This window comes from Manihot esculenta, chromosome 16 (assembly GCF_001659605.2).
Source record: "Manihot esculenta cultivar AM560-2 chromosome 16, M.esculenta_v8, whole genome shotgun sequence".
In the NCBI taxonomy this organism is placed as follows: domain Eukaryota; kingdom Viridiplantae; phylum Streptophyta; class Magnoliopsida; order Malpighiales; family Euphorbiaceae; genus Manihot; species Manihot esculenta.
In genome coordinates this window covers 29,921,510-29,948,591 of record NC_035176.2, presented here as the reverse complement: position 1 = coordinate 29,948,591, position 27,082 = coordinate 29,921,510, and the positions used below count along the sequence as shown (strand labels likewise).

Genomic DNA, 27,082 nt, shown 5'->3' with positions numbered 1-27,082 from the left:
AGTCTCAGGCCCTCGCTGACTTCATAGCGGAGTGCACATTCGATGAGAAACAAGGAGAATCATCCTCAGAAACGTTGAGGAAAGAAAGAAAGGAAGAATTCTCCCGGAACTTCAGTTGGAAGTTATATGTAGATGGGGCTTCAAGCGCTGGAGGCAGCGGCGCTGGAATAATGCTTAAGGGGCCCGGAGAGTTCAAGGTTTGCTACGCCCTACGTTTGGGATTCAAAGCCTCCAATAATATAACAGAGTATAAAGCCCTAATAAACGGAATGCTGGTCGCACTAGAAGTGGGAGCAACTGACCTCGAGGTGAATAGTGACTCACAACTAGTAATCAATCAAGTAACTGGGGCATATCAAGCCAGGGATCCAACCATGCAGAATTACCTAGCAAAGGTGAAAGCAATAGATGCCGAGCTCACGGATCGAGGAGTTGTTGTCAAATTTCAAAGAATACCTCGAGAAGAAAATGAAGAAGCAGACTTGCTCAGTCGGTTAACCAAAGAAGAATTAGAACAGCTCCCCGATGAGGTATACATACAACACGTCAATACACCTGCTTTTAGTAAAACAAACATGGTTTTGCAGGCAGAACAAACCCAGACTTGGATGACCCCGTACCTGAAATATTTAGAGAAAGGAAAGCTCCCCGAAAACAAGGAAGAAGCAAGGAGAATAGCCGCCCGAGCAGCTAACTACCAGGCGGTACGGGGGACCCTATATCAAAGAGGAAAATCTAGCCCGTGGCTCTGGTGCGTGAGTCCGGAAGAGGCATTAAAGGTGATGGAGGAAATACATAGAGGAACGTGCGAAGTTTATGAAGGAGCGGGAACATTGGCCAATAAGATATTCAGGCAAGGATATTACTGGCCCACTGTAAAAAAAGAAGCAAAAGAGTTCGTCAGCAGGTGCGATGTATGTCAGAGGTTTGCCAATGCCATCAATGTCCCGGCCGTTCCTCAGTCCAGCATATCCAGTCCATGGCCATTCTCACAATGGGGAATAGACATCCTGGGACCTTTTCCCAAAACCACGGGGCAGAAAAAGTTCGTGGTGGTGGCTGTGGAATACTTCTCAAAATGGCCGGAGGCAGCAGCAGTACCCACGATCACGGCTCGACAGATGATAGACTTCGTATGGGGGCATATTATCTGCAGATTTGGCATACCAAGGGTACTTATCTCAGATAATGGCAGGCAGTTTGATTGCAGCACTTTCCGAGCGTTTACGGCAAACATGGGAATATGGCATAAATTCTCCTCAGTGGCTCATCCTCAAACCAATGGCCAGACCGAGGTTACCAATCGAGCCATCCTCCAAGGATTGAAAAAACGACTGGATGGGGCAAAAGCAAATTGGGCAGAAGAGCTCAACAGCATCCTATGGGCACTGCGAACTACCCCCAGAACATCCACTAAGGAAACGCCTTTTGCACTCGCATTCGGTACTGAGGCCGTAGTCCCAGTCGAGCTACAAGTTCCTACACATCGAGTTCAGTTCAGCAGTGAAAGCACCAACGAAGACAAGTTAAGAAGCAACCTGGATGCTCTTGAGGAAGTCAGGGAGGAAGCTTAAGTTCGAACTGCCGCGTATCAGCAAAGAGCTGTTCATTACTATAATCAAAGGGTTAGAGAAAGAAGCCTGAAGGTAGGAGATTTGGCCCTAAGAAATCTAGAGGCTACGGGAAAAAGAGCGGCAATTGGAAAGCTAGCACCGACCTGGGAAGGCCCATTCAGAATAGCTAAAGTGGTCAAACCAGGAGTGTATCGAATTGAGAATATGCAAGGAAACCCTGAACCTCACGCCTGGAATATTCAGCATCTTAAAAGGTATTTTCCTTGAAGTACTATTAAGTATAAAAGATAGATTGTATCTCAAAGCAAAGCAATAAAATAGACGCTGTTATGATCCAATCTCTTTCTTTTACTATAAATTCACATCGCTACTTGCAAAAAAAAAAAAAAAAAAAACAGACCGGGATCCCTAAGATCTCCCGGGAGAACAAAGAAGACCGGGATCCCCAAGATCTCCCGGCAAAACCAAGAAGACCGGGATCCCCAAGATCTCCTGGAAAAACAAAGAAGACCGGGATCCCCAAGATCTCCCGGGATAACAAAGAAGACCGGGATCCCCAAGATCTCCCGGGAAAACAAAGAAGACCGGGATCCCCAAGAACTCCCGGGAAAACAAAGAAGACCGGGATCCCCAAGATCTCCCAGGAAAACAAAGAAGACCGGGATCCCCAAGATCTCCCGGGAAAAATGAAGAAGACCGGGATCCCCAAGATCTCCCGGGAAAAATAAAGAAGACCGGGATCCCCAAGATCTCCCGGGAAAATCAAGAAGACCTGGATCTCCAAGATCTTCCAGGAAAACAAAGAAGACCGGGATCCCCCAAGACCTCTCGGAAAAACAGAGAAGACCGGGATCCCGAAGATCTCCCAGAAAAATAAAGAACACCAAGAGCGCCACAACACCATGCCGACCTCAAAAATGAGCTCGGAAGGGTGAAAAAGTTCAACCAAAGAACATCATATGCGGCATCGACCTCGAGAAGTTCAAACCGCAAAGAGCCCGGACAACACTCAAGGGCATAGGAAGCATCATGGGCTATAGGCATAATAGCCTGAGCAAAGAACCAAGGACTGAGCCCCCAGCTCGGATAAAACTGCAATGGAGAACACTCGGACATAGGGCAACCGACAAAGGCCGAACTCCCTTCCCAGTGGAGCATACAGACTAAGTTGCACCGACTGACAAAGAACCATCCCAAGAAGGATCAGACATCCGAGCTCACAAACAAAATGGTGGAGTAAAATCGCCTAAACCAAAATTGTGCAAGTATAAGGGACATATGGAGATTTACTCCCTCAATCTTCATATAATAAACATTGAGGCAGTAAAGGGGGCAACCCGAGGAAAATTTAATGGCACGAAATAGATAAAACCTCGGCTCCAGTTCCTGTCAAAACAAGGCTAAAGGCAGAAAGATCAAACTTGTCCATCATTACGACAGAGCTCAAGAATACGACTAGTCCAGCTCGGGAAAAAGTAAGTCAAAAGCTCAGTCCATTGAATGAACTCTAGCTCTGAACGATTAAAGGGACAAGAAGGAGAAAGCAATACAACAGATCCTTCGGAAAAAGTTACGGAGCAAGCAATCTAAGTACTTCATTTATGGTAAGGAAAAGACAGTTCGAGTATGAACGCAAAGTAAAAATTTCATTAAAAGAAAAACACATTACAGCATGTCACAAACACCAACACTACGGGATAAAAGGCTATCCTTAAGGGATTTACATGCCCAGATAAATCATCATCTACGTTTACATCACTATCGCCTACCCCACTATATTAGCTTTCGATTTAGAGAAAATCTTATAGTTCGGAAAATCAATTTCGTAAGCTGGCTGAGCTCCGTCTTGAGGTGTGATTCACGATACATACGAACGAGCTCAGATATTATATGCCGATCTCATGAAAAAATAAGTCTTCGAGTTAAAGTCCCAGGGAGATCGGCACCACTACCCGTTCACCTGCCCGAAGCGCCAACAAAAAACCAGCAAGGTATTCTGAAGGGCAATGGAACAAGTGAAGGCAACACCAGAAAATCGGGGAAATATTCTGAAGAGCAATGGAACAAGTGAATGTTAGCACCACGAAAGTCTTCTCCTCCTTTCCAAAGGAAGCAAGGGGAGGGGGCCGGCCTGACGATCTGCATAATACAAATTCAACCTCTTGTGGAACACCGAAGGGACACCTTGAAGACATGAAAGACTCGCTTGGGTAAACAGTACGAAAAAAAGACATGGGGAAGATGAGACTAGAGATCCTCAATGGCAAAGCCAATCTGAATTACTAAAGAACTCTAGGAGGTAAGGGAAGGATACCAGCGTATATATCCCAAAAAGTAAAGCTGTAATTCTGAGCAGGGTGATGCTAGACGTTAGGCCAACGGCAGCAGAATTCTTAAAAGCTATTCACGAAAAGAGAAAGACTGCACATCCCGCAGGAAAAAGATGAGAAAATAGAAATGACAACACACACGAAGAACAAGAGAAAGCTGAAGATAGAAAGGAGTAGAGAAAATTCGAAAAGTGAGGCAATAATAAGATGAAAAGAATTTATGGGGAAAGCTGAACGTGAACAGACGCGGTCATAATGATTCTCGAAACCTGCACAGTCAGATAATAATTAACAGGAAGGTAGAGGGGCAATCGATGATGACCACTGGGTTCCCCCGCCTTGAACAGGGCCCTGGCCCATGACGCCTGGCCATTACTTAGAAGCCTTTAAGCATTCTCCATCACCAAGGCCCGGCCCATTCACATCGTCAAGGACGTGTCAGCATACTCTAAACTTGAAGTGTTGACCTGAGGAATATAGAAACTTCAAGGGTTTACTCCCTTGCCCCTTCTAAAACAAATGCCGAAAAGGCAGTGGGACCTGAGAGACAGCAACAACTCCCAAGTAGCAACAAACTGCTCTCGCTTGTGGATTAAATTCATAAACGAGCTCGGAAGCTCTGACACACAAATAGAAAGATACAAAGCCTCATGAAGCCGAAGGAAAATCCCATGACTCGGCCAGACAAGGTCCCAACCTCGGTCCACAGTAGAACCGAGTTCAGAGCAGAAAGTCAGCCCTGCTTATTCCCCTAAGAAGTGTATGATCAGATCTACTGTCATAAGGAAGTCACAAATAAGACCATAAAGGCCTGTGGAAAATTCAACCCGCCATTGAAAACCGAGCTCACGCATAAGGCTAGTTTAGCCCGGAAAAGGCCTGCAGAGAGAATGTCCCCGAAGGAGGAGATTCTCATGAATAAAGGAATAACAAGTAAAATAACTCAAAGCATCCATGCACTTGGAAAACTAAAATATCATTAAAAGGCAAAACAGTTACAGTATATTTCTACTCTTCGGAAGGAAAGATTGTCCTCAAAGGACTCACATGCTTAGGGGCATCACCCTCAGTTACATTAGTATCCATATTATCCCTCACCCCATCTACCCTATCTACGATTACACTGTCTACATTGCTACCCGAGGGAGGTCCGACCTCCTCCCGCTCAGACACCCCGGCATTTACAAAAGGAACGATCTCTAGTCCTTGAGGTTCAGCACCTCCCTCTCCTAGTCCTATACCTTCCTTCTGAGGCTCGGCGACGCCTACCTCAGGGTTGAGGACCTCCGCACCCTCTGTGTTCAGCTCGGATCCTGCCTCAGAAGGCCCAACTTTAGCAAGAGAAGTCCCTTTAGGCAAAGGCATATCATCCTCCCCGTAGGCCACGATCTCGCCATCAGAGTCCTCTTCCTTAGCTCGAAGTATGGTCAGAGGGACAGATGGATTATGGCTGGCCTCTCTTAAACCTCGGTTGAAGCCGGAGACGAACATGCGGAGACCCTTATACCATATGGCCTTTTTCATCTCATCCGAAGCTTTATACTCTGCAAGTCGCTTCTCACAGGCCTGCTGGATCTCCTCCTTCAATTCAGGAGACTCCTTATACTCCTTCAAATGCTTTTCAATCTCCAACCGGACCTTATCCTCGGCTAATTTGGCCTCTTCAGACAGGGCTGAGCACCTCGTCTATAGGTCCGTGACTTGTTGGCACAGTTGCTGATTCTGAAGTTTAAGCTCTTCTGTCGCCGAAGTTAAATCCTTGATGCTATCAGCTTGCCCACTCAGCTCTTGCCTCAAAATAACGACGCGGGCTACGGCCTCGTCCTTCAGAGCCAAGGTGGAGTCCAATCTTACCTTCAGCTGCTCCAGCTGACGTTGAATCTCCTCCTTCTGACTTATGGCCTCATCCCTCTCGCGAAGGCCCTCCGCTGCAGAAGACAGCTGCTTCAAAACCCCTTCACAACGAGCCTCAACTGCAGCTGCCCTCTCATTAGATTCCTCAAGAAGTCTTCGGGTGTTAAACAACTCTGCCTCCATGGACTTGGCATACTCCTCTGCATCGGCTACCTTTCCGTCGGCCCTCTTTAGGGCCTCATGAGCGGCATACAATTCCGTCTGGAGAGACGCAGTATGCTCTCGGGCTGCAGCGAGGTTGCCCCGGACATCAGCGGTTGCAGATAGGTTCTCATCTAGACGAGCCTCCTCAATCCTACGGTCGATAGACTCTCGTAGAGAGAGGTCACGAGCATCTACTTCCATGGAAAGGCCCAGTGCCTAATGCGAAGAGAAAACGTCCATAAGGATAAAGGAATTAATAGAATCAAAGTAAGAGCAAAAGAGGCAATTTACCATCAGGAGCATCTCCCTGATCTTCTCTCTGAGCTCCTCTCGTGGTAAGGAACGGAAGGTTGCTTGCTCTCGTGTAAAGCCCGCCAAATGGCCAGTCAAGGCCAGTAGCCGAGAGTCTGAAGCATCTGTGGTTCCTCCAAACATTCGCTCTCGCAAAATCTCTGCCACGACACCTGCCGGAGACTGATGCGTGATGTCTTCTGCATTCAAAATATTATTATTCGGGACAGATAACAGAGGCACCACAGAAGTCTTCGCTTTCTCCAAAGGGGGCAAGGGAGGGGCAGGATTCCCGGAGGTTCGGGCTTTCTTCAAAGAGGGGGCCGGGCTGAGTTCTTCGGCAGGAGAAGGACGCTTGCTCCCGATCTCTTTGGCCACGCCTTGAGGAACAACCATCGACCCCTGTGGGGGGGGCCACCTCTGTACGCTCTGCTACAGCCTCCTTTGCTGTGACGACCTCGGAAGGATTTGTTTGGGCACCTTGTCCTTTCGAATTCGCCTCATCTTTGTCCTCAAGGCCCCCCTCATCAATGGGGACAATTTCCAAAAGCTCCACAGAAACATCGGCAGAAGAATGAAGATCGTCTGTCCTCACGAGTCCAGGACCTTCAGCCAATTTGGCAGCAACCTCCGAATCCCCAGCAGCATGTATATTGTCAGTTCTTCGAGGCCCGAAGGCCTGAAAAGGGAAAGGAGCCGAGCTCCCTTGGCCGCTCCGGGAGGGCTTGGAAGGTCTAGTACTCTTGGAGGTCAACCTGGGAGGTCGGCTCATTGTGGTAGAAGCAATGACCCGAGCTACTTCCTCGGTAGCCTCGGAAACGCGTCCCCTTGCACGCAGAACGTCCAGCGCAGCGTTCATGCTTTCTCGGGACAGACAAAAATTCTTAGGGGGCTTAATTTGATCCATCTTCACCTGGGAAGCTGTAAAAATTCAAAAATCAACACAAAATCAGGTAGACAGTCACACAAATCTAAAACAGAGCAGCGCTACTGAGAAGAGTCAAGTACCCACGTCTTTGATATCATGGAGATTAGAAATAAACATACACTTCTCGACATCATACTTCATTTCGACAGAAGTCAGTCGAATATACCCGACCTGCTCGGTGAGGCTTAGCTGGGATAGGTCATTGCAGTCCAGTGGAACATCCTCCCATGAGAGCTCTAAGTCCCAGACAAGTCCGGACTCCCTTTTAAGCTCCACTACTGCAAAGCCCTCCATCCAGCCCTTTATTGAGTCTTTGTGACCCGTGAAAATTGAAAGCTTTCCACGAGGGGAAAAGTAATAAAAATTTTGGATTCCCCTGACCAATCGAAAGAAAGACATAAACAAAGACACCGTGGGTGTAAATCCCCAACTCAGACACACAGATTCAAAAGAGGACATGAACAAGATGGAATTGGAGACCAACATCCGAGGAGTTATACGATAATGTTGGAAAACCTGGGTAAAGAAAGGCGAAAAAGGAAAGGTTAAACCATACTCCCTCTGTTTAGCGAAGAATACCAAGCTAAGACCCTCCTGAGGATCAATTAAGCCAGAGGGAGGAGGATCAGGAAGAACGATCCTTTCGTATGGGAGAGGAGCGCGAATGCGAAAAAGGGGAGTATCCAAATACTCCCGAGAAAAAAAGTTTTTAAGGAAGATGGGATAATGTTAGACTTAACCCGGAGAACATCAGGAATTTTGGGGCTATCCATGGGGAGTGAAGAAGAGAAGCGTACCTTAACAATGGCCGAAGCTATAAGACGAAGTGGGCGAGTGGCGTAAGGAATCAAAGATGGCAAATGCTTCAAGAAGGCAGAAAGAGTTCAAAATTCGAAACGGTAACAAGACAGAAGGGCGTCCAAGCGTCTTAGAAGAAACTGTCCTTGGGCGGCGTGGTCATGATGGTCCTCGATATTTACCCCCTCGACAGTCAGATAATAACTGCCGAGAGGGTAAAGGGGCAATTGATGACCGCAAGATTTCTTCGTCCGAATCAGAGACGAGGCCCACGATATCGGCCCATTACTCGGACATCTTAGAGCCCTTAGTATGGATAAGGTCTGGTTTATTCAAATGGTAAGGACGGGCTCCCTCCTGACGCGCCTCAACCGGGATGGCCCATTCTCCAGTTCCGTAGGGGAGCCCCTCTTCAGCCCAATCTTGTTCCCTTCACCCGGCCCAGCCTGGCCGGCCCAACCAGGAACCCAGAGTAAGATCCATCCGTTCATCTTGCAGACCCGCCCATCCGTGCCTAGGGAGAATCAGAGGTCGTTACGCATGGGGCAGAGATTTGATTCCCACGTACGTCTGTATCAGCGTGGCAGGGACAGATGGTCTACTGGTACTCGTTCTTTTAGCACGTCACTAGCAGACAAAAAGAAACCTATAAAAGGAGGAATACTCTCTTCTAGAGTTAAGCTTTTTCTAAATTTTACAGAGCCCATTATAAAAACCCTATTTCTCTGGATCTCAGATTATCAGTAAGACTTTCAATTTTCTCGTTGAAAGGATCAAAATTTGGACACCATCTCCTGACAATGAGATAGTGGTCCGCAATCATCCATGGGCCTTCAAGCAATGCTTGATTTAAATCCTTCTTACTGAGGAATTTGACTAAAAAATACCCATTATCCATAGCAATCACATCAATCCTTGCCAAAGGCTTCCAGATCTCCTTCAACCATCTAACTAAATAGTTATATCCAATAGATTTACCTAGAAGTTTGATTGTCAAAGTCAATCTCTAGGTTTTATGCAGCCGAGTTCTTTCCTCTCTTTCCTCCTTAGCTAAACAAATGGTAGGGCACGCATCCTCACCATCACTCTCCTCCCCACTAGAATCCTCCTCATCAGAGAAAAATCTCCATCACCCTCCTAGGTTTTATGCAGCCGACTTCTTTCCTCCTTAGCTAAACAAATGGTAGGGCACGCATCCTCACCATCTCTCTCCTCCCCACTAGAATTGATGAGGACAAATCTCCATCACCCTCCTTGTGAGAATCACCTGACTCTACCTGTCTCATAAGGGTGTCTTTAAAAGAACGAACCTGTTGAGCCACCACTTCTGTCTCATAAGAGTGTCTTTAAAAGAACGAACCTGCTGAGCCACCACTTTTACCTCACTATGAGACCCATCTTCTTGTATCTCCCCTTCCAACTCCTTCCGCTTCCTATTACTACGCAACAATTGATCATCTTCTTCCATGGAGTCCCATGGTCTTGAGGAACTTCTTGAGATAGCATTCCACCGTTTGAATATTACTATCCTTGTCAAATTAAATTATTATTATTATTATTAAGCATTTGCATCGCCACTTACCCATTCACCTAAATAATTTGACTCTTAAACTATTCCAAATATGAATGCCCACCAACTCCACACTTGGCTATCAATCTACTTAATTTCCAAAAGTGAGTTTAGTGAATTATTAGATAATTAATTTTTGTCCATGTCATAACGTTTTTTTAATGAATTTAGCTAAACTTTTCTTTCCTCCATGAATTAAATACCTATATGTCAATTTTCATTGTTTAATTTATTTTTTATTTACCCATCTACCTACAGATGCATCTGATCAGTTAAATTATAACTACGGTATATTTATAAACTAATTTGAATTTATAATTATTTAAAATTTTAAGAAATTATAATTTAGTTAAAGTATTTATAAATAGTTGGTTAGCTACATTTGATAAATATTTTTTTTATTAAATTATTTTTTAAATAGTATAGTGTATTAACTATTTTCACTATAATTTAATAAAAATATATTCTAAAAATTTTCAATTTATATAGATAAATAATTTATAGAAAAATATTTTATTAAAAATTAATATAGGAAAATAAAAATTTAGTATAATTTTTTATACACACTTATCAAACTATCTTATATCCACTAAAATAAAAAGCTTTCTTTTCTTTTCTTAATATTCTATAAGCATAATTTATAAGTTCTAAAAACTTTTAAAATAAATAAATTAGTTTAAAATTATAATTCATAAGTCAAATATTATTTTAATTTAACATAAAATATAAAAACTTTTTCTTTCAAAAAAAAGCATATTTTACAAGAGGGATAATCTACATCCATCACACACCAATTTAGTATTTATAACAGTAAGGTATATATATTTTATTTTGTATAATAAAATTTCTTTAACTTCTATTTAAATTATATTATCTCTCATATATAATTTTTATATTATTTTTTATTTAAAATTTTTAAAATATTAATTAAATATTAGACAAGGAGAGAGTAAATATATATTTTTTAATTTAATAAATGTTACGTTAATAAAACAACCTAAAAATTTATTCTTTTTGGTGAAAATTGAGATTTTATATTAAATAAAATTTAAGATTTTTTATTACAAAGTAAAATTTATATATTTTATTATTACATATTTATAGATTAAAAATTTCAAAATTTTATATTATGATATAAGCTTCTTAAATCTCATAATCTCATGGTTTTAAAAATTAATTTTGATCGTAGTAATAAAAATAAATTTTATGGAAAATAGGTAGTGCTACTATTGGGTGGTGGGCGGTGGTGCTACTCTTGAATTTGATATTGGGCTAGGGCTTCATTTGTGGGCAAATGGAGCAGTCTGATATCATATGTGAACTGAACCCTGGGCTTCGATTTAACATAAAGCCCACCAATTAGGGTTTAGGAGCAGTCGTCTCACTCCTATCTGGTCGACTGGCCCAAATGGTGATATTGGTTTCTGCATGTAGAAACACCATAATATAATGGTCCCGATTGTATTTAATAATATCTCTGAAGCTTCTTTTTAATCTGGAGGACCATCTATAAAGATGAGCTTGGCGCTATCGTCGTCTCCTTAGGAGTCTCTCTTTTCCTCAATCGTTTCTCAAGCTTCCCCTCCTCTTCGAGGGTTTTTTTCTTTTTCCTTTTCTCTTTTTTTTCTTTTTATTTTCCTTTTTCTTTTTAATTTTTTTTTTCCAATTTTAATTTCTTTCTCTTTCCCTCCCTCTCCCTGAAACCCTAACCCTAATTTTTTTTTCCTAATCATCACTGCCAACGCCAAACCGTCTTTTTGGTCTCTGTAATTTTATCTTTCAGTGTTAGATGATGCAGCATCAGAGGCTGAAGCAACAGACCGTGATGCAGTACCCCCATCCTACTCTCCTAGCTGCGCCTCAGGTTCGCTTTATTCCTTCTCCTTTTCTTGAAATATTTTGTGCTTTGATTCTGAGATTTCTATGCTATCGTTTAATTTTTTAGTTATCACTTGTGATCAGGTTTAGCTTTTTTTTTATTTAATCTGAAATTAAGACCTCTTGGATTATGTTGCTAAAGTTAATTGAGATATATAAAATCAAAAGGAGTTTTTTTTTTTGGCTGTTCATTCTTGTTCATTTTAAGTGGATACTTTAAGTGGTTTATTTTTCTTTGTCCATCCCTTTTTTCATACTAGCCATATAAATTGCATCTCCCTAGTACTTATGTTAATGTCAGTTAGTCATAATTGTAAGGGTATTGATTTGATTGTGACTCTATGAAGTTGCTGATGACCTTTTGGGAATCAATGTTTATCTAGTGATTTCTAGGTGATGCTTGACTGGTGGCATGGTTAAACTGATAAATGTAAATAGTGAGCTGTGTACTTAGCTGCCTTGTTGCTAGTGATTTCAGTTGTGGTTTTTTTGTTTGTTTGTTTTATTTTTGTATTTCTTTTTGCAGATAGAGCCTATCTTGAGCGGAAATCTACCTCCTGGCTTTGACTCAAGTTCATGCCGCAGTGTGTGAGTGTTGTAGCCTTTTTTGGCCCCTTAATTTGTTTTGCTTGTTCTAGTGTTGATTCCTGAACCAAGTGAATTTGCCATGCTAAGACTCCGTTTATTCATGTAAAATATTTTCCATCTTTTAGAAAATTTGGTTAATGGAAATATTTTCCTAGCTGAAGGAAGAACTAATCCATTTTAAGGAAAATGATTTTATATTTTCAATGAAGGATGTCATTTTGAACTCTTACAGGATCATTAAAATGTGCAGAAATTTATAATGCATGACAGGAATGTTGCCCATTGGTTTACCAGCCACCACCAATCATCCTTGACTACCAGCAGCCATCACTGGTCACTGGCAACTGGTGGCAGCCACCTCACTTCACTGTTTTATGTAACTTTTTCAATAAGAACAATAAAATAGTAACAACATGAAGTTTTTATAGTCGAAAGAGTAGAACGAAATTTCTCTTTATTTTTCAATATTGCAACTAAACTACAGAAATTGATTTATTTTCTCAAATTATTTTCCTTGGATTACATTTTGATACTCCAACTCTTTATTTTCCCTTGCCATATCTGTGTCACCATGGCACTTCATGGAATATGACATGGAATATGTATCCAACACATATTCGAGCACTTGGACACTTAGAGTGACATATTCATGTCATAGTTGTTAAAGGCTCCTCAAGGCGGACCCAAGGCCCCAAGAGGTCTTGGAAACTAGCTCAGGCGCACGCTTGAGCGAAGCTGAGGTGCAAATATACATACATACATATATATATATATATATATACACACACACATACATACCAAAACTTCAAATAACATAATATGTATGGTATTACAAGTTCACAATACTAAATAATCATCAAATAACATAATTTTACATTACAAATAAGATAAAAAAAAACCATTGATGGGTTAAAAAGCTAATATTTAGTGTGTCACAAAGCACAATTCTAATCTTGAACGTAATATTTATCAAACTTTCAAAACATAACCACACTAGTGTTTAGTTTAAGACGCTGCTAGGTACTAATCAAAAACCAAAAGAAAAAACTACTCTCTATCTAAATCAAGAATATCATCAAAATCTTCTTCATCATCTTCAATAGCTTCATCCTCTTGATGCTTCTCTTCCAATTCCACATTTTCTTCATATTCATCCTCATATTCCTCCTTTCTTTGGTATAAAGGAGTACAAATTCTCAAACTAGTGGGACTGGCATATGCTTTTCCTTTCTCCTTTGGTGTAGGTTTTGATTCTTTTGAAGCAGGTAAGATGCAACACTTCTTCTTTTCCCTGTCCTAGTGTTGTAGGCATCCTCATATGCTCCAGTAGCTTCTCCAACCATATTCCATGTCAAATTGTCATCTTTAAAAACAAGCTCATCTCTATTTAGCTCTTCTTGCATTTGACCCATCAACCATTCATTACTATCATCTATCTCTTTCAATGAGATAGGGTCAACACGTCTACGTGCATCATATTTGCGCTTCAATGATCGATTATACTTCACAAACACCAAATCATTCAATCGTTGTTGAGCTAGTCTATTTTTCTTTTTACTATGAACCTGCAAATATAATAATTTTAGTTCATAAAAAATAACAAATTAAGGGTAAAATAAAACAATATGTTTTTATCTTACATGCTCAAAGATGCTTCAATTTTGCTCAGAGCTAGATGCACTACATGTAAGGCTAAGTACTTTAATAGCAAAATTTCTCAAATTTGGAGTTGAAGCTCCGTAGGCCTTCCACCATTCAGCTATTGATAACACAGTACATCTATTAACATTCTACTTAAAAAAAATAAAATGTTTATGATTGAAATTATTTTACCTGGAGCAATCAATGTCCAATTCCTAGTTGGTATAGGCATCCCAAATATACCTTCACCATTTTGATACAAAAGCTATTGCTTCATGACTTAATCTTGCTTTTCTTGGGTTGGAGTCAACCTTTGCATGACTTGGTATGAACTAGTCATCACTTCTTCATCTTGCTCAATATTTTTATTTGAATAAAAATATTCTGGATTCAAGTAATACCCCTTTGCATGCAAAGGTTGATGGAGTTGACTTTCCCTCCTTTTGTCTATGATCTCAAAGATTTCCTTGTATTTGTCTTCATTTTCACCAAATGTTTTTGCAATTGCCTCCTTAGTCCTATCCATCGCTTAATATATATATCCCATGGAGGGCCTTTTCTCTCCGTCAACTAATCTTAGGACACAGACTAGTGGGCCAAATATCTTCAAGACTTAAACAACATTATTCCAAAAGCTAGGCATCATAACAAAACCACATACTTTCTTGCGCAATGCCTCTTTTGCCCACTTCTTGTCCATTCCTCTGAAGTGAGTGTCTTCCTCAAATTAGTCTTGTTCTTATGCATGTGTTGAAGAGTGAAAAATGATGTTGTGATAGCAGGCCTAATTAATTCCCTTTCACTAGTGAATCGCCGTAACATGTTCACCACCCTCGAACGAACATAAATGTAGCTACTCAATGCTACTGCTCTTTTAATTGTATTGTGAAACTTAGCTATATTTCCAATATCCTCTAGAATCAAATCAACACAGTTAGCAGCACAAGGAGTCCAATAGAAATGTGGATGCTTAATTTCTAACATCTTCCTTATGAACAAAACAAATATAATATTATAGCATTAAAATGCTTTCTTTACTTGAAATAAAATTTAAACTATAGCTATAGTATTAAAATTAAAGTTACCTACAAGCATACAATTGCTAGCATTATTAGTCATCACTTTATCCACATTTGCTTCTCCAACGCACACCACTATTCACATTAGCTACTTCTTTATTCAACAAGGTAACCCTCAATTCATGATAACTAGGTGCCTTTAAAACAATGCCAAATTGCCCAACAGATTCCAGCATCACTTGAAAAATAGGGTAGTTGGGATTGGGAGCATTGAAAGGAATTGCAGCACCATACATCCATCGAGTTATATCCTTGCATTCCTTTTCTCGCAATTCCTAAAATACATGCTGCAGTTATGGTAGTTTGCTTCAGTTTTGAATTTTTCTATTTCTTATAGCCTTTTCTGCATCTTGAGAAAAATACACATCTATAGGACCCTTTATCTTTGGCTTCTTGCTTGCATTTGGAACTTTATTACTTCCTTTGTGTGAGACTTTTGCATTTGCAACTCCAACAATTTCATCTTCGTATTCATCATCACCAAACTTTTTATCTAGTTCCTTTCTTGCAACCTTTTTCTGCATATGCTCTTGTAGTTCTTCACATACATGCTGGACACTTTTTGCACATGGAAGCATTTTGATGCCCCCCAACCAAATGCTGCTTAGCTCTGTTTATTCCTCCCTTTGTAACTTTATGACAATGTTACAAACAAGATCATTTGTAATCAGTGGCCTTAGCACCAGTTTTTGCCACTTGTATCTGAGTCCAAGTAACATAGGGAATACATTTTTCGTAGATAAATGATTTTCCCTGAATAAACAGCACCTAATGATGGAAAGGTTATTCTCTCTATAGGTTATTACTACTTTTATGTTTTTATTGGCATTACTGTGCAGTTTGCTCTTTTTTTGTCCTTGTAGTTCTATTGTTCTATTTATGTTATATGATGTATTATGTACGCTTTCTATGTATGGTAGATTTTTTAGCGGTGCTGTTTATATTGATGGGATGCTGTTTTCTTTCTTTCTTTTTCTTCCCCCTACTCTTCTTTAACTGCAGGTATGTGGGTAATATCCACCCTCAGGCTACAGAACCCCTTCTTCAAGAGGTTTTCTCAAACACTGGACCCATCGAAGGATTTAAGTTGATTAGGAAAGAGAAGGTTAGATTGTATGGCAACAATCTTAGAATTCTTTTGTTTCCCTAAAAATAACTTCTATTAAAATGTTGCACTAGTAAATTGTTTTTTTTTTTTTTTTTTTTTTGATTAAGTTGATTAGGAAAGAGAAGCATAGTTTCTATGGTAATAATCGTAGGCTTCTGTTGTTTCCCAAAAAATAACTTGTCTGGTAAATGTTGTATGAGGAAAACATACTTTTGAGAAAATAATTTACTCTTGTTTATACTGAGAATCAATTGCAAATTAATTTTTTGGTGTTTGGGCTTTGGAGTACTTTGTTAATTATTTTGTTTCTTTCGGTATGTATGTGAAGCTATGAAAATGTTAAGATGTTTAAGAAACTAATATTTTTCAGTTGATGGTTAAATATGAGGAAAACAATAAAGACAATGGTAAATTGTGGTCCTCTCGTGATTGGTGGCTGGTGTTGGCCGAGGATGACTACCGGCATTTGGTAAATGAATGATGAGTTCATGTTAGTCTCTTAGTTTGTCAAATTTTGTTCTTTTGACAAAACAAAGTGGAGAAATATTAATTGTTGACTAATTCTAATTTGTGAAGTGTCCCAAGTAGGAACATTTATGCAAGAGTGAACATTTTGTCGGTTCGGTTTGGTTTTGAACCAAACTGAATTCGAAAAACCAAATTCATAAAAAAGTATAACCGAAATCGAATCGAAATTAGAGAAAATCCGAATCAAAATGAATTGAAAAATACAATCGATTTGGTTCGGAGAAGTAAGAACTGACTCTTGTCAAATCTCTTCCTTTTCAACTTATCCCTGATTCCCTTCCCCAACGCTTCCAAAACAAAATTACAGTAATACTCAATTAAAAATAGAAAAAAAAAACTTCATTGATGATAATTTCATCAATAACAAACAGTAATAGTTAATTACAGTAACACTTTCATCAATAACAATTTCAAACCAACTGAAAAAAAAACTTAATTACAAATAGAAAAGAGAGAAAAATGACTAAATCAAATCTAGCTAAATCTCAGATTGGTTAACAATCAACAGCTTGAAGATCAATCCCCCAAAAAAAACAAATTAAGCATAAACCCATAATATAGATTCATTCAACAATTAACAACTATAGATTTAATCCAAGAAATTAAAAAATATAAAGCATAGAGAGAATACAAGAATCAATTGCAATGTGCAAGAGAATGCACTGGAGGTGACTCACAATAGGTTATCAGCTAGAGAATCATTGGTCTATGGTTCCTTCTTCACACCTTGCATGTGCATAAGTAGATACGAGATGTCGTCGGCCAAATGGATTTGTGGAGCAATGATTCAAGAAGAAGAAGAAGAAGAAGAGAATCTGAGGGAGGAGGAAGGTTGAATCGAAAGATGAAAAGAGAAGCATAAATGGGTGTTGATTGTTGAGAGGGAGAGAACGAAGATTTGGGGAAAGAAATGATTGTGGGGCGGCAGAGGAATTCTAGGCTTCTCATTAAGATAGTATATATATATATGATCGGTCAGTTCAGTTTTTCCCTCTGATTTTGGTTAATTACGAACTGAACTAAACCAAAAAGACCAAATTACCGAACCCCAAAAATTTTGGTTCAGTTTTTCAGTTTAAACTGAAAACTGCTCACCCCTAATTTTTATGTGAAATAAATGGCGCCTTAATGACCTCTTATTTGGTCCGATGGTCAATAGTAATCCATACCCTCTCGAGCTATAATGGATACTCTAGAAGAATCTTTATCTTGTCCTTGCAATAATTTTCCAGCATAAGTTACTTCACTATTATTTTGTCTAATCAACTCTGATGATGGCTATAGTCACTCCTTTTTCTTCTCTATGCAGTCATCATATGGTTTTGTTGATTACTTTGATCGCAGATCAGCTGCACTTGCCATTGTGACCCTTAATGGAAGGCATCTGTGAGTTATAATTGTAACTAAATTTTGATTGAAGCATGCCCCTCCTTTTTCCTAATTGGTTAATATTTTATAGGTTTGGACAACCAATTAAAGTCAATTGGGCTTATGCTAGCAGTCAAAGAGAGGATACAACAGGTATGTAAATGGATTGAACTGTATATTGTTTATTTTGTGTTGGAAATTTAAAGTGATCACATTTTTTTTTTTGATGCTTTGAGTGATTAATTGCTTATGATCTTGGAAGTGATCACTTCTGATGCTGTGAATTCTTTCTTATTTTTGTACCGTTTACTTGTTGGCCTGTAGGTCATTTCAATGTTTTTGTTGGTGATCTAAGCCCTGAAGTTACAGATGCCACATTGTATGCATGCTTTTCTGTCTATCGTAGTTGTTCGTAAGTTCCCTTTCTCGTTTTGTGCTGGTGGTCATCTTTTTCTATGAATGCCTATATCTATTTTGGCAATTCAAACTAATTTGGAGGTAATTTCATTTGTATATTGGTTACAGGGATGCAAGGGTTATGTGGGACCAGAAGACCGGACGCTCAAGGGGTTTTGGATTTGTTTCTTTCAGAAGTCAGCAGGTACTTAATTGCTTTGCTCTTAGCTTATGGTCTATTCTTTTATAAGTACTTGCTCTTCTCCAGTTTCATGTTGGATTCTTATTTATATGTTTTTTCGTGTTCAGGATGCTCAAAGTGCAATAAATGATTTGAATGGTATGTTAAGTTTCATTGCTTTGATGCTGTTTAATTACCATTCTTGTTCTCTTGCAGTATGTATTTTTCATTTGTCATATCGGCATTTGAGATTGTGCATTTTGTGGTGGTGGTGCTACAGTGGGAGTATATTACAGTATCCTATTGTCGACTGCTTTATCACAATAGTTGGTTGAATTTTAGATAGAATGGGAATCTGTGTTGAGGTTCTCCTTAATTCTTCTTTAAGTATGTTTTACATGCATGGCGTTGCTATGAGCATGTGAGAGATTTATCTTATGGGGGTCTTGCAATTTCTTATCATGAACTATAATATCTACTTATTGGTACTTGAATGCGTTGTGTCTTTTTGTTTGCATGTAGGTGACATTTTTGTTCACTTTGTCATTTGTAATTGTGTTCTGTAAATATGATATTACAGGGAAGTGGCTCGGAAGCAGACAAATTCGTTGTAACTGGGCGACAAAAGGTGCTAGTTCTAATGATGACAGGCAGAGTTCTGATGCCAAGAGTGTTGTAGATCTAACCAATGGAACATCAGGTGAGCTTATTGATCATCATGTGACTTTAAGTTCTTCTAGTTGATGTCAATTGTTGACTTGTGTACTCTGATTCCTGAAGCTTCTCATAAGTGGACGTTTTATGTTGTTATACTTTGAGGGCTAAGTATTTCGAATGCTCATCATGTGACTAAATTTTATTTTCAACTGGAAGGATGAAATATCGCCTGATTTGGGATCTATATTACTACTTTGTGTTCCTTCCTATTCTTGATATCAGTTTTGAGCCTGACTTCTTTCTGCCTTGTGGATAGCTATTTGCAACAGAATAATGTTCTTTTGTAATGTGCAATATGAAACATATATTGTAAATGATATAATGCAGATGCTAGGTTTGGAGATTTGTATTAAAATATTCTTCCATTTGGTCACGTTTCTCGTCAGTTTTCATGCTTGTTGGTATCACTTTGCTGTTACTGTATTGCTCGTGTATCTCATTGACCTACTAGAGCTTACATAATACTCTTGCTCAATGCAGAAGAAAGTCAAGAAAAGACTGATGATGTGCCGGAGAACAATATTCAGTATACCACTGTTTATGTTGGCAATCTGGCTCCTGAGGCAAGGAATTCTCTCCAACTTGCATCTAGTAGCCACATAGTCCATTAGTTTATGCAATTTTTATAGTTTATACAATATACTCTTGTTTTGGACCATCGTAAATGTACCTGGATAAAGGGAATATTTAATTTGTATTTCAATGCTATTGCTCAGTTCATTATTCAATATGGGTTGATCACCTTGGGATCTCACATTCACCCCAGCTAGCATTAAGAAACCATTTCACAGACTTGTAGCTATGCTCCCATGTGAAAGGTCAATGTTTGCTCGGTGCAATGGTATTTGGCATCACAACTGGGTGGTGTTTAGATGAAAATAGTAATCCTCCACCACAATGTTCTGGTGGTGAGATGAATTTCTCTCATCTTGAGAAAATTTTGTCTAGATGGTTTACTGATTCAAGTGTCTTTTGTAATGGAAACGATATCTGGTAATTATGTTAGTGGTTTTGATTCTTCTGTAGACAAAAGTTGAGGTTATTGGGTAATTTCTCACTGACAAATAAATCTGCAGGTTACGTCTGTGGACCTTCATCGGGTTTTCCATGCACTTGGTGCAGGAACTATTGAAGATGTGCGCGTGCAACGTGATAAAGGATTTGGGTTTGTGAGATACAGTGCACATGCTGAAGCAGCTCTTGCTATTAAGATGGGAAATGCTCGTATTCTCTATGGGAAACCAATTAAGGTAATTACTTTTTGGATGGGTACTTGTGGTACGTCCTTATTAATGGGTTTTGATTATTTTTCTAAGTTGTAGATCTTACCTTTTGGTCACGGTAGGCTAAAAATAGTCTTTATAACTAAGCAAGATATTTGATTGAATGATTAAGAGAACCAAGTAGTGTTGTCCGAGTATATGTGGTGCTTGACATGCCCATAATGGTGAGACTAGGTATTTTGGGTTTTTTTTTTCCTATTTTTTAGATCAAATAATCATATGCTTTGATCATATAGTGATATAGCCCTTTTTAGAAACTTTCATATGGCAATGTTGATACGTGCAAGGTGGGCATTATGTTGTTTGAGTTGAAATTTTTTTGAGCATGTTCATGGCTCAAGTGCTCTAAATCTTTTTATGATGCAGTGCTCTTGGGGTAGCAAGCCCACTCTACCAGGAACTAGCTCTACCCCTCTTCCCCCACCAGCTGTTGCACATATGCCAGGTCTTTCAGCAGCTGACCTTGCGGCCTATGAACGGCAGATGGCATTGAGCAAAATGGCTGGTGCACAAGCCATTATGCATCCACAAGGTCAGCATGCCCTTAAGCAGGCGGTGATGGGAATGGGTGCTGTTGGAACGAGTCAGGCAATATATGATGGCATGTTTCAAAATGTCGCAACAACCCAGCAGCTTATGTATTACCACTAGGACACTGTTGCCAAAATCTCCGTTGAACCTTATAGGATTTTTAATTTTTATTTTTGTTTTTAATTTTATATTTTATGGTGGTTATTCTGCCAAGTAGTTGTCCTGTATTATGCTACATATGCGCCTAGAATGTGTATGCATAATGTTTTTGTCATTACAACCTAACATTAAGACTTTCTTCGGGAAGGTATGAATTTCTTTTTTTCCCTCTCTAGATGCAATCACATAGTCGATGGAATGCATTTCCTAACCATAGGTGGTGGTTTTAAGATGGTTGTTAGGGCTATTAGTCATCTGCTGCAAGCTTAGTATGGTGGGTGTCGAATTCTAAGCTCCTGCTTTGTTTAGGTTTGAATCAGCTGGCTTATAGGACGCGAAACATGAAGCCCGTGTCATGCGACAATCATCTATAAAATTTCGTGGTGGGCAACTTTATGCAGAATAACTAAATCTCTCCTATTAATTAAAGTTGGGATTTACAGAGAATCGCTATCTGTAATTTCTATTTTTTAAAGATATGTATTTTGGGTACAACTCGCTTCAAACCTTTATAGCTCTAGATACGGTCCAGTTGGTACTTTTGTGGCACAAGTATAAGGCTGAAACGTATCCAGCTTTCAAATATGTCGGGCGCAAAAGCCTTTAATTGCCAACTGTCAGTAAGATTTAAATAAACACGTAAACATATAATCTACAATTAGAAAAAATGAACACCTAAAAATCCAAGTAGTTTTTCTTTTTAAATGAACATGTCGTCTATCTATTGGGAAAATAAAAAAGAAAAGATGGATGAAGTGGGGAAGTAAAACCAAATAAAGCAAGGATAAAGTTAAAGGTCACTCACTAGTAGAGCATGGATGTGGACTATGCGATATGAGTTGGATGGGATTTTGTGATACAACTATGTTAGAAAGTAAGCTTTTTAAATATAAAACCATCAATAATGCAAACATTCAGATTACTCCTTTTAATAGTTTATTAATAAATTTAAATACAACTATTTATTTTTTCTACTATAACATTATTAATGTCGATGTTCTCCACATCTATAAAACAAATTATTCTTTTGTGTATAATTAATCTATGGATCATTGGAAATCACTCTCTTTTAAAATTAATTTATAAAGTATCATATATTTTTTAATATAATATCATTTCTCTTTAAAAAATATATATATATTTTTTTGAATCGAAGATAAATGATTGAAATTCTAGGTGGGTATAAAATGAAACTGTTATGAAGGGATTATATTACCCAAAGCATATTTTGACGTTGGCAGCACAATTGCCATTGCCTTTCATCGGAACAAAGCTGAAAGAGATTGTATGTGATATCAAATAAAGGGAGTTCACCTTTTCCATTCTATGGAGTGAAGAGTAAGAATGAATTTTTAGTATGGAATTACTAATCTAATCACAAAATATTGTTGTACTCTTTTTTTTTTTGTTTTGTTTTTTTCTCAAAAGTAAAACAATGTTGTACTTTTCTCCCCCAAAAGAAAAAAATGAAGTACTACTTTTTTTTCTCAGAAAAATTGTAGTACTTTGTGCGTTCATTTTAGGCTATAAGATGTGTCTGTAGTACAAGCTTAATTGCTTGTGCTTTAGGATCCACAAGCAAGTGCATGATGTCCCCACCCCTTTTCTTTTTTCAAAAAACATATTACTGTTTGGCTTGTTTCATTAAACTTTAGGGTTATTTATTTATTTTTCAAAAACAAAAAATTTTGTTAAAAAATAAAACAATTCAATGAATCAAGCTAATAAGTCATAAGTCTCCTAATATACCCAACTTCAAAACATGAAACGTTAAAAGAAAATACTTGGAGATACGTTATAAAGAAAATATATAATTAAATAGCCGTTGATTAATAGAAACTGTTAAGTTTTGTCTGAATATTAATAGAAATTATAAAATTCAAAAAAAATAATTAAATAGCCGCTGATTAATATCTTCAGGCGTTTTCCCTCTACCATATACTGGTCCTGCTCTCTTGTGAGTTGGTAGTAGACCGATACAGAATATTCTCAGTTTTTTTTTGGTTTTCTCATGAAAAATTTTGTGGTGTTTTTTTTTTTTTTTTTTTTTTTTTTTTTTTTGTCATAAGTTGGTCTGAAATATCAGAATTCATCAGCCCAAGATATTTTTTTAACATTTTAATATCACACTTAATCAAATAACAACAGAACAAGGAAAAAAAAAGTTATATCTAATTTGCAGCTTCAGCTTCATAATTTTGGTTACAGCATAAACTCTTCCAGAATTTCTGTTAAAAAAAAAAGAAAAATCCTTTTCAAAATCATATAATTTTGTTGGAGTTATAAGCAGTGGATGATGAACATATGTTTTATGTATCAAGTCTAAATTGCAAGAATTCCAGTTGAGAAGATAGGGCTTCTTGAGCTTGAAACATCTGCAGATCTTGCAACCTCTGATCTGCACTGTTCTTTACGCTCGTCTATCATGATTTGTCTCGATCGACACTCGTTGCTGCAGAATGCTTTCTCTCCCCTGTAACAATTCAATGCAAAAAAAATTTCCAAATTCAATTCCACATTTCTGGGTTTATTCCAAATCAAGAAATTGAAAAAACCCATCATTTCTTAACCAAATCTTTGCTTGGTAATTATGATATAACCAAAATTTCAAGATAAGCAAGAAAAAACACAAACTTGAATTGTACCTGTACATGTAAATGTCTTTCCCATGGAGTCCTTTCCTGCACAAGTGACATGAACTGAGAAAATCTGAGCTTCCGTACAAGGCAGCCTCATCGACAAATCTCGCCGGCGGTTCTTTCGCCGTGGAAAAGACCCCAATTCTGTCGTGCCCTTTTTGTCCGTCATCATAATACACCTTCGTCAATGATTTATCAGGTCCATAACTTGTGACGTAAGTATAATCTTCCAAGCTTTCCATCTCCGTTTGCTTAAAACGACAGTCGCATCTCTTACCAGAATTAAGAGGAATAGGATCCGACCGACTCATATTTGGGCTGCAAATTCCATATTTTGCCAAAACTTCGCGGCCGCCTGCGTCACTGCTAGACTTCTCAAGAGCAGCGACGATGCCCAATCCAACCCCACCAAGATCATAATTCTTTAGACCTCTAGGGGATTGAATTCTGTAATCCAGTGGAGTTCTTGGACTAGTGGAAACGTCCAAGAATCCGGCACGGTTGCTGGGAACCAATAGTTCCGATAATCTTCCTATCATGGGATGAGTTCTTTTACTAAGCATAGCTCTGCAAGAAAATTTTGAGAGAAAATTGGAGATATAGTGCAAATCTCTCTCTGCAAATGATATTATATCTTAAACTCTCGAGTCTTCTCCATTATATTATGGAGTTGGTGGACCTAGCCCACAGGTTTTTGGAGTTACATGATTATTGATCGCCTAAAAAGATTAAATTATCAATTATGTTTAATTCATTATTATAAATTAAAAGTAGCTTTATCATTTATCATAAATTTATATTTTCAAAGTAAACTTTGTATAAATTAGCTGTTACAGGTAATTTATACATGTTATAAGTATAAAAATAAATATGTTAATATATGAAGTAAATATTGATTGGTGGATGATTTTTCTCATTGTTTAAATACCGTCTCTTATTTATAAATAAGTTGTAATTTCTATTGTGAAATATAACAAATATTATTATTTTATATGGTATCAGAGTATCACCCAAGACAGACTTAGGTTCTATTCATTTGAGTTATCAATAAATGATAACATTTAGAAAATTATGACTCTATTTGATGATCTGAGATCCAATAGAGTAGGGTTTTACAAGGGTTTTTGTATTGAGAGATAAGACTTAAACTTTATGAGGAGGGGACTCCCCTTTTATCCATTTCATCTTGCTTGCTGGTGACGTGTAAAGGCCTCTTCAGGATTGGGCCACGCGTCTCTGCCATACAGATTCGGGCGTACGAGGGTATTAGGCGTCTGCCCTATGCGTAACGGCCTCTGATTCTCCTTGTGCGTAGGTTCGAGCGGATATGCCAGGCTGTCTGGTGAGTATCATTATGGATCCTGGGTTGGGCTGACAGTTGGGCCAGAGAGGAAAGGGCCTGCGATCGCGGACTGGGTCGATCTAAGTGAGGAAGCTTGGTCGAGCCCGGCCTTGAAGGTTGGATGAACCGGGCCTGCTTTGAGTACCAAGTAGGTGGGCATTTACTTTGTGGGCTTTAGGTTGTGGCCGAGGCCCCAGACCGGGGTGAAGAAATCCAGCGGTCATCAATTGCCCCTTCACCTTCTCGGTAGTTATTGCTCCAACTGCCGAGGGGTGAATACCGAGAACCATTATGACCGCGCCTGTTCGTGTTCAGATGCCTTCATAACACCCTTTCATCTTTTTGTCATTGCTCAGTTTTTGAATCCTATCTGCTCTTTCCCCTTTCTGGCTTTTCTCTATTCTCCGTGTTCTCTACTATCTTTGCTTTCCTGTCACCATCGTCTGGTCATGCCTTTTCTTTCCTCTTCCATGAATGTCTTTTAAGATTCGGACATCGTTAGCTTAGAGTCTAGCATAACTCTGCCTTGTGCTAAGGCCTTAGGCTCTGAGTATATATATCAGTGCTAGCTCTTCCTCATTCTCAAACCCTCTGTTGGAGCGAGAGATTCTTGTTTTATCTGCGAATGGTCCATTTGACGCCTTTTTCAAATGGATAGAGGTGAGCTTAAGGTTACATTGCTTTGTTGCCCCGGAGGTTTGCTTTAATCTTGCATTTGTCATCTTGCTAGAAAATAATTCTAACTTATCTCTGTTTTGGAACTTTTCTACAGTACCTGAGATAAAGATGAGTCAGTTCAAAATTCTTGAGAATTTGAGGTTACCTCTAAGGAGTTTGAACGTTGCTTTGGAGATCCTTCTGGTAGGGCGGTCGATGGGTGGGACCATTCGGCAAGTTGCTGAAACTACTTTACCCAGGTCGTCTGGCCGGCCTCCTCCTCTGCTTGTTGTCCGGTCTCCAAAGAGGTTCTGGGCTGTTGAAGGGTTTATTCTAACTTTGCCTTCCTTCGAGAGGGAAATTTCCCCGATGTCCATGTTGTCTTCTTTTGATATAAATGGAGGTGGCGAAAATGATCAATTTATTGTCCCCTTTGGTGTGGAGTACTTGTATTATGAGGGGCTAAGATCTGCTGCACTCAGTCAAGCTTCCGTCGATGCCTTCGAATATATGTTATGTGATCTTCTTGAAGCCGTAACTCGAAAACTTATGTTTTTCATGCGTGACATACGAACAACATATAATATCTGAGCTTGTTCGTATGTATCGCGCATCACACTTGGGCAACCGAATGTTTGTCCATAGGGGAACAGTGAGAAATGCTTATGGGAATCAACTTATTCAGTTCTCCTATAATAACGAAGCAGGGTTCGGCCGACCTACCGAGCTCGTTTCCCGTATTCAAGAGTTCCTCTGTATCGAAAACTAGGATAATGATAGGTGATAGTGATGTAAACGCAGACGATGTATCTGGTCATGTAAATCCTCTAAGGATAGCTTTTTGTTCTGTAATGTGGGTATTTGTAATGCGCTGTAATGAAACTTTTCTTTTAATGAAATTCTTGTTTTTCATTCATACTTGAGCTGTTCTTCCTTTGTCATGGGTGAAGTACTGAGACTGCTTTTTTCGTAGTTTTATCCAACTAAATTTTGTTTTGCTTTTCCCGAGCTGGACTGACCATATTCGTGAGCTCTTGCTTTTAATCGATGAGCTGAGCTCCGGACTCACTTAGCCAACTGAGCTTTCGGTTAACTTTTTCCGAACTAGAATATCCGACCTGTGAGCTCTGTCTTTACTCGATGAATTGAGCTTTGAGTCTCCTTAGCCAACTGAGCTCTCAAGTTATGTTTCCCGGGTTGGACTAATCGACCTGTGAGCTTTGTCTTTTATTCATGAGTTGGACTCTGAGCCCTCAGCTCTGTATAATTCCGAAGTGCCCTCATCGCTTCTTTCCGATCTCGTAGCCTTTGTTTAATAACGATAAGTCAAATCTTATAACTTTTTAAGTGGTGAGCAGGTCTGACCTTTATCATGCTCCTATCTGCTTGTATTTTTTAGCCTTTTCATGACTTGCCCCTTTATTTCCTCGGTATTTAC

General features: G+C 39.0%; 2 protein-coding genes and 1 long non-coding RNA gene across 3 annotated transcripts; 1 reads left to right on the top strand and 2 right to left on the bottom strand.

The window, feature by feature from the left end:
* Window positions 1-11,071: 11,071 nt before the first annotated feature.
* Window positions 11,072-21,181, top strand: LOC110603893 (oligouridylate-binding protein 1). The gene is made up of 12 exons (XM_021741882.2): window positions 11,072-11,413; window positions 11,954-12,015; window positions 15,738-15,840; window positions 17,681-17,757; window positions 17,831-17,892; window positions 18,064-18,151; window positions 18,265-18,340; window positions 18,445-18,475; window positions 18,897-19,016; window positions 19,514-19,596; window positions 20,110-20,283; window positions 20,683-21,181. The coding sequence occupies exons 1-12, from the start codon at window positions 11,339-11,341 to the stop codon at window positions 20,965-20,967; spliced, it is 1,236 nt and encodes a 411-aa protein (XP_021597574.1). The 5' UTR covers window positions 11,072-11,338; the 3' UTR covers window positions 20,968-21,181.
* Window positions 20,993-23,066, bottom strand: LOC122722143. The gene is made up of 2 exons (XR_006349058.1): window positions 22,223-23,066; window positions 20,993-21,620 (listed from the first exon to the last, which is right to left on the bottom strand). It is a non-coding gene; the product is annotated as an uncharacterized LOC122722143 (long non-coding RNA).
* A 92-nt stretch (window positions 23,067-23,158) lies between these two features.
* On the bottom strand, window positions 23,159-24,284 carry LOC110603892 (FCS-Like Zinc finger 13). The gene is made up of 2 exons (XM_021741881.2): window positions 23,652-24,284; window positions 23,159-23,479 (listed from the first exon to the last, which is right to left on the bottom strand). Exons 1-2 carry the CDS (start codon window positions 24,206-24,208, stop codon window positions 23,329-23,331), a joined length of 708 nt encoding a protein of 235 aa, XP_021597573.1. The 5' UTR covers window positions 24,209-24,284; the 3' UTR covers window positions 23,159-23,328.
* Window positions 24,285-27,082: the final 2,798 nt, after the last annotated feature.